Here is an 8,252-nt window from a genome sequence, read left to right as displayed (position 1 = left end):
TGTATATTTTTCACGTCCAAGAACTATAATTACCAGCTAATACTATTTTATTAATTTATACTTCTTAAATAGAATGATTCTCATCAAACTCTTAAATGATCCCCCCCCCAGTGGCACAGCGGTATGTCTGCGGACTTACAACGCTAGAATCTGGGTTTCGATACCCGTGGTGGGCAGAGCACAGATAGCCCATTGTGTAGCTTTGTGCTTAACTTCAAATAAATGAAATGAAAATGAAAGTAATAACTCTACAAATCAGGATTCAGTCCTTGTAGTGGGTATAACACGGTTAGCTAATTGTGTAGTTTCGCGCTTAACAACAAAACAGAGCGTTTTTTAGAACAACTGTGGGGCTTGGTAAGTTTTAACATTCATTACTAAGCTTTATACAAAGTAATTTCAGACGTATTCGTGCATTTATAATTGCATATTTCGCAAAGAATTCTGAACATAAAATTCTACAGGGGATGTGTGTGTGTGTTTGAGTTACGTTAGGCATAACCATTCTAAAAATAGTGATGATACGTAAGTGTTCGTTAAAGTTTGTACGCACAGTTAGCTCCTAGCACAGTTGTATGACGTTTCTGTTCATTTGCATGTTCCATCATCGCACAGACTCGGTCATTTAATTAACTGAAACGTGAATGACATTTTTGGGATGGTCATGATGTCTAAGTTTTTTTGCCTTAAAGAAAGATTTGTTTGTTTGTTTTGGGTTTCGCGCAAAGCCACTCGAGCTAGCCGTTCCTAAATTAGCAGTGTAAGACTAGAGCAGGGATTCTCAAACTGTGGTACGCGTACAACTGGTGGTACGTGGAGCTAATGTAGGTGGTACACGACACAATTAATAAATCATAAAATTTGTAATAAGCCCTATCTGAGCTTTCCACATACATATACATACAACTCTCCTCACTTATACATTCATCCTTTACTTACATAGACTCGCCAGTATTTTCTTCCCTTATAATTGACAAAAATGCTACCATATATTCTACAATAGTGCCAGAAAAAACACTCGCATTAATGGATAAGTGTTTAAAATATTAATTTTTATTACTAGGCTTTATATCTTTTTAAAAATTAGGCTTGAGTTTGTAATTAAAAAACAACAAAAAATATGGTACGCGAGCCTGAAACGTTTGAAAACCTCTGAACTAGAAAGAAGGCAGCTAGTCAACACCAATCACCGCTAACTCTTCGGTTACTCTTTACGAAAGAATAGTGTGATTAAACGTGACATCATAACGTCCCCAAGGCTGAAAGGGCGAGCATGTTCAGTGATTGGATACAAACTTGCGACCTACAGATTACAAGTCGAGTGTCGTAACCACCGAGCTATGCCAGGCCCCTACAGAAGACAGAAATTTAGAACAGATCTCAGGAGTGTTCAAGGTAAAGCCACACCTTGTTCAAGGAGAACTTACACCCTGTTCAAGGAGAAGCCACACCCTGTTCAAGGAGAACTTACACTCTGTTCAAGGTAAAGCCACACCTTGTTCAAGAAGAAGTTATACCTTGTTCAAGGAGAACTACAATTTTTTTAAATCAACGGATACGTGTTACAAAAGAAAAGTAGTGGAAGGAATCAAAACCTCAGGACATATTAATAAACGTGATTAATTAACAACAAGAGTTATTGAAAGATGAACTTTGATGAACACAATATCATGAAAGGCCAGGATCATAAAAGTTTTTGGCGACAAATAGATAAAATACTGAGTTAGAAACAAACATCTTGGGAAGACTTGCTTTATGAAGGAGGTCTTATGTTTCTAAGAAAATGCAATGATATGTGGGGGAAAGGTGTTAACTAACGGAGAAATATTGCAAACAGAAACCTTCATGGAGGTCAGACAGGCGAAAGATGGTGTTAAAATGAAGGAATTAAATAAGCCAGGATGACAGTTTTTATTCAGTTGAAAGCATTGCAACAACTGGTGCAAGGATCGGACTCGGAATTAGAAATAAGAATAGAATCTTTCTCAGAATCAGGTAGCGTGTGAAAGACGGTTTGGATGTTTACAGTGGAACAACAAAGGGGACCAATTGTTCACACTATTTTTACTATATAATTCTGACAAAAATCATCGGATTTCGATTAAATTTGGTGGACATATGTAGAATATTATTCCTCATTGTCTTGCCAAAAACGGTCCGTGTATGTTTATAACGACAGACATAGGGACACCTTTTCGTGTTTTTTGAGAGTCGAATATGATCAACGCTGCACAGCGGAAGTATTCGCTCTACTGAGTGTCACTTTAGTTTTTAATGCACCAATTTTCGTGACCTTGCTGCGATCTTGACCCTCCAAAAACTAACCACTTCCAAATTGGTTTATAGTTCAAGAACATCTTCGAAATCTATTCAGCTGTTTTTGAGAATTCTTGCTAACAACACACACACACACACAGGAGTGAAAACATCAAAATATTTTTATTTGAACTTAAATTTATCTACACGCAATTACCTACATGTAATTATGCTTGACTAGGAGTAATTCTAAGAACTTGTGTTATAAATAAGACTTGAAAGATAATTGTAATTAAAGATACGTATTGAAGAGAAGTATATACTCACAAAGAACCATTAACGAACAAATAAAATTGTTTTAAAGTTTTATAAAAAGTTGAAATAATTAGCACACTTTTCTTAGTTTCTTCCAGATAATAACTGTTGATATTATTATCATAACAAGTTTTTGTTATTTTGATAAATTTATTGTGATAGGTAATGTTAGAAATTTCGATAGTTCGTTTGTTAAAAGTGAAAATATTTTCATTTAAGAAACAAAATGATTAGTAAGTTATTTATAACATGTAATTCTAATTCATGATTAGAATTCTGGTGCATTATTTAATTATGAAATTCATGTTTTGTTTTTCGCTTAAAACATGCCACGTATTTCACTTAGTTCGTAAAAGATTTACTTGATTCGTTCCATTGGTTAAAGTCCCCATTGGCACAGCGGTATGTCTGCGGACTTACAACGCTAGACTCCGGGTTTCGATACCCATGGTGAGAAGAGCACCGAAAGCCCATTGTGTAGCTTTGTGCTTAATTACAAACAAACCATTGTTTAAATAAAATAGATCTTTTAGATAATGAATCCAAAACTGCCTCAACCCTGAGAAAGATTCTTTTGAATTGTTAACTTTGTTAAGGTATAAAATAACGAACTAAATAAAACCAATAGTGTAGGATCGTGTTTCTATAATTAATAAGAATGATAATTCAAAGCACATGCAAGAATTTTATACAACTGTTTTCATACTTTACCATTCAGATCAACTTAAATTAGAAAACAGACTGGAATTAAAAAAACAAACATTCACATAGCTTTAGGGTTTAATTAGAAATACAAGTTAAAGGGAATGGTAGTGTATTAATGAAAATAAAATAGATATTTAGCTCATATTTAAGTCTTTTAAACAGTGTATGTTAAAATAATCTAATTCGTAATAAAACTTTTAATTACTTAACTGTTGAATAATTCATGTTCGAAACCGTTTGGTCTTATGAAAATGCTTATTTTCAGAAAATATACAAATTTGATTGCTGCTTGTGAAGAAGAAATATTAAATATTTATCTATGTTCTTATTTGTGAAATAAAACCATGAAACATTTGTCAGACTTAACGCCCCCAGTGGCAAAGCGGTATGTCTGCGGACTTACAACGCTAGAAACCGGGTTTCGATACCCGTGGTGGGCAGAGCACAGATAGCCCATTGTGTAGCTTTGTGCTTAATTCCAAACAAAAACAAACAATCAGACTTAACATTTTGTAACTTTGAGCAAATATTCTTCTAATAAATGAAACAAGAAAACGAATCTCATTAAAAACTTTAAATTTTGTATGTTTGTGTTTGAGTGCTAAGCTACTCAATGGGCTATCTGAATTATGTCTACCAAGGGTACCAAACCTGTTTTTAACATATAAACCCTCAAGCTTGTCGCTGATCCACTGGGGGAATCTAAATCTTCTACAAGGCATAGTCTTAATTAATGAGTAACAAATATACGTTGATCGAATCCCGTACCATCAAACAATAATATTTAAGAAGTTCACTCCGGACTTTGTGGCTTTGGGTGCGTTACAAGAGTGGCAGTCAAATTCCACTATTCGTTCTGTGGGGAGTATCCTGAGATTTGTTGATGGGTGGTGTTGACTAGCTGCCTTCTTTCTATTCTATAACTTAAGAAGAGGAAATCCTCAATAGCCGCGACAGGTATTTTTTTTGACGATACCTATTCTTCCTATCAAATTAACAATTTTTTACTAATCTTGTAACTTTATAAAGTAGTTGACTTCGTACTGTATTTAAGAAAGCTAAAGAAATATTTGTTCAATTTTATTAGCAGACACAAAAATATATTTGAACGTTTTTACAATAAAATATATTATTGACAAATTTTAGTCAAATGAATAACTTTTTGATATTAATTCTAAGAACTTATGACTGAAAGTAAAGAAGAATGTATAACAATTTGTCAAACATACTATATCCAGTACCGATGAGGCCTTTCATCTAATAAAATGATATTAAATAATGATTATAAAAGTCCTGTAAACGAAACGAAAACTCGAGCTGTAGCCTCTCATTAAATAGAAACAAAAGTATTGTGACAATGAAGAAAACCAAAAACCATTAGCAGCTGAATTGTCGTATCATTTAAAATCAGCAAAGTTCTTTATGAAAGTTGGCTAACTGACCCAACACTAGTTTTATCAATGTCTCGAGGAAGAGGATAAAAATTCGCCAAACATATCCGTTTTTGTTCCTTGTCATATTAAGTCGCTAATCGTGTTTACATTTACGAGACTACTACACCTTCAGTATTTGTAATGTATACCAAACACAGCAGATGTTTTCTGTGGTGCATGCTAAATTAGTGCTAAATTCTGGAGGTTTTTTAGAGTTCCCAATTTGGACGGATTACATTATTAGAACACCCGTTTATGTAATTTCTGCTGTATGAGGTTCATCTATGAATTTCAGTGATGACTATGGAGTAAATGACTCGAAGTATCTAGCAATTAAAAATAACAATAGTTACGACAGATGGTCAAATATACTACTAATCATGATAACGGTTGATATACGATCGCCACAACCTTACCACGAGTACGTACTTAAGTTATTTGTTTTGTTGTTAAGCATAAAACTATTTCTGCTCTGCCCACCGCGAGTATCGAGAAGTACATGTTACCCATGAAGTTTCACACTTAATTCAATATTTCATTAATATAAACCAATTCTCTATCACAGTAGTTACACAAACTATTAATGAATTTAAACACAGAGAAGACATGTTTAACATACAGACAAAAAAAACACTCCACAAAATTTTTGACACTATCCCGTATGTAGAATACATTAGTATATCTCTAACAGAAAAAAATGATGGAAAATATTAGCATGTAAATAAACCTTAACATAATGACTAGATTAATATTGATTCCAGAAATTAAATTTAAACACATATTAGGAAAATTATATAACGAAGACATCCTTCCAGGAAACATTTACAAAATACTCTTTAGCAACTGTTCAGCGTTTTACTTGGCGAAAAAGGGCGTAATTTGAGCATATGTTAAATTGTCATGTGCAAGGTTGAGCAAAATGTTATTCATTTGAAGCGTTATGGAAATGTCGAGAGATGCTTTGTAATTCATGCTTACTTTAGGGGATCAGTAATCGTTATATAATTAAGCTTCAGGTGCTGTGAATATGGGGGCGATGGCACATCTTTCAGTTATTCAATCATTTTCCATAGGCTTGTGCCCGCCCCTAAAACCTCCTTCCCGCGTCTACGAACATAATAATAAAAACAATCATAGTTTTTCCCAAGAGAATGCCATCATACAAAAACAAGAACCTGAGATTAATAAAAGAAAAATGAGAAAAGCCTTGTTAATAAAATCCCATAATCAACATCCAAGCACGATTATGTATGTTTTGATCATTATTTCCCTGGACATTTCTAATTTTACTCAGATTTTTCGCAGAACATCTTTCATACGTTTAAATTCATCTAGTTATTTTTTTTTTCAGCTATGAAAATAAATAAATAAAGTATCAATCCACATGTATTAATATATACACGCATAAGTGACCACTATCGATTATCTAATTTAAATACGCTGGTCACTTATTATCTTATTGTTGTATTTGTTTATTTGAATACAAAATCTTTTTTTACCGTTAAAACCTGTGTACTTGAGAAAAATCGCACAAAAAAATCGAAACGTCGTACCTGTATAAAAATTCTTCCTTATTGAAGCTATAATTTGCAAAAAAAAAGTCTTATCACCAGCCTGCAAACTCAGAAAAAAACTACAAAGTTTATATTTTACGTTTCAGCTGCTAATTTAGTGCCATCTTCAGTGAAGTCCTGAAAATAACTATTTCTGAGGTGGTAGTGATTCGATCCGAGTCTTCGTGAAATAAAAGTTAGTAGAATATGCTCTTAACTCGATAACGTAGTTAATTTTAAATCTTGAGAAATAACATAAAACACCCTTTAAAGTATAAAAAACTTGTTTTACATAATTTTTGAAAAAATATTTTGAAACGAGTATTGTGGTTTCATAGTGTTTAGCTGTAAACGCTAAGTGAAGTAGGTCTAGGCCTACTAATTATTCTAGAGCAAACGACTTTGATAGTGTCTGAAAGTTTTATATCAGGAAATAACGTACGAGATAATTTGTTCAAAATCATTTTATTAAGAAGTAGTATATATAAAATAATCAACGATTTTGTAACGAATAAATTAACTTTATTAATTATAATCAGCATTCTTTAGCCTTGCGTTGTTTTATAAATAGTAAATATAGTTGTATACAAATTGTATGTGGTGTTATTTATATTTGGTGATGTGACGAAAACTCAAATATTCTTTCAAATATCCGCCATTATTAGAATTGGTGAAGAGAACAAATTCACAGCTACCTCGCCGTGGTTTCTCACACATCACACTAATTTTGTAGCAAAGTGTCTAAGTTGTAATAAATATTAAAAATACACTAATGCGAAAAAACAAACAACAACATCGTTTCGGAATTGCTTCAAGTTCCATCATCAGCGTTAAAACTTCAAAAAGTTAGTTCACAATGTTGTAGCTATAAAAAAACAACAACAAAAAAAAAACAACGCTATTGAGCGAGTTTTCGTATTCCACCAGAAGCTTAGAACTCTTTATTAAAGGAAGCTTATCCATTTTCAATGATCATCCAACACTAAATAATGTTGTCATTAATTCAATTAATTCCAGGTTCTCAGTGTTTTTATTTGATATATATTGTTATTTAATAATGCAGTGTTTATATTTATATCTAAGCCTTTCTCTATAATGTTTTATCTTAACAATGTTATTTATTAAACGTGTGTATGCCGTACGTTTTACCGTACTTTCCATTATATTGTTACCGTTTAAATCTGTTCTTTCTAACCTTCCAATTGAATACGATAACTCGTTCGATGCTAATATTGTTTTGTTTTGTTTTTTGTTGTTGTTGTTCAAGTATTGTAAACTAACTTTTTTGAGGTTTTAATGCTGATGACGGAATTTGAAGAAATTTCTAAACGTCCGTAATTAAAGATGTTTTTTGTTATTACCATGTTTTAAATATTTATTTGTCTAAGTTGTGGTATGATAACTAAATTTGGGATAAAGAATTCAGTCAAGTTTTTAGTGAACTTTTCTATTTGAAATAGAAAGTTTGACGGAGTATATCATGGAAGTTTATAAAATACAAACATAGTGTTAACTTTTGTTTATTTCGTGCCAGAGCCAGTTTCGCAATTTTGAAATTTAAGCATGAGGTGTAACATTAAATATTTTAATGTATTTCAATAAAGTTTCTCGTTGATTTTTAGAGGACGCTTTAAAATAAACCCACACCGGAATGAAGCAATTAACAAATACTTACTTATCAATTATACACTGTATTGAAAATCTTATAGACTTTCTGAAATAATCTAATAGAATAATACATCAAAATGGGAGGTAACCACAGCCAACTGACAGAGGAAGAGCTGGAGGATTACAAGGTATGGTAATGGTATTTGTACTTAAGGCTTAAATTTCGAACGTTACGTATATTATCTGAATATTTGTTCCAACTAATTGCATCTTCAAATATAAAAAACGATTTAACAACACTGTGTAATATTTATATACAAGTCAGGTAGTTTCAAACATTTCACGAAGCAAAAAATAGTGTTGCGTCAGCAAAGGTCGCGTG

The 8,252-nt window shown here is 32.4% G+C and overlaps 1 protein-coding gene across 4 annotated transcripts in view; it reads left to right on the top strand.

Annotated features, from left to right (window-relative positions):
• LOC106474776 (calcium and integrin-binding protein 1-like) overlaps nt 1–8,252 on the top strand; it is a 22,856-nt gene that overhangs the window by 1,210 nt on the left and 13,394 nt on the right. Inside the window, exons 2-3 of one of the 4 annotated variants that reach the window (XM_022403079.1) lie at nt 6,370–6,458; nt 7,994–8,058. In XM_022403079.1, coding sequence (XP_022258787.1) covers nt 8,008–8,058 — 51 coding nt within the window. In that variant the 5' untranslated portion in view covers nt 6,370–6,458; nt 7,994–8,007. Of the gene's footprint in view, nt 1–6,369; nt 6,459–7,971; nt 8,059–8,252 lie in introns of all 4 variants that reach the window. The other 3 variants (XM_022403078.1, XM_022403082.1, XM_022403081.1) reach the window with 3 other exon arrangements.

The sequence above is a fragment of the Limulus polyphemus genome, unplaced genomic scaffold, assembly GCF_000517525.1.
Source record: "Limulus polyphemus unplaced genomic scaffold, Limulus_polyphemus-2.1.2 Scaffold7676, whole genome shotgun sequence".
Taxonomy (NCBI): domain Eukaryota; kingdom Metazoa; phylum Arthropoda; class Merostomata; order Xiphosura; family Limulidae; genus Limulus; species Limulus polyphemus.
This window is presented reverse-complemented; position numbering and strand designations above follow the sequence as displayed.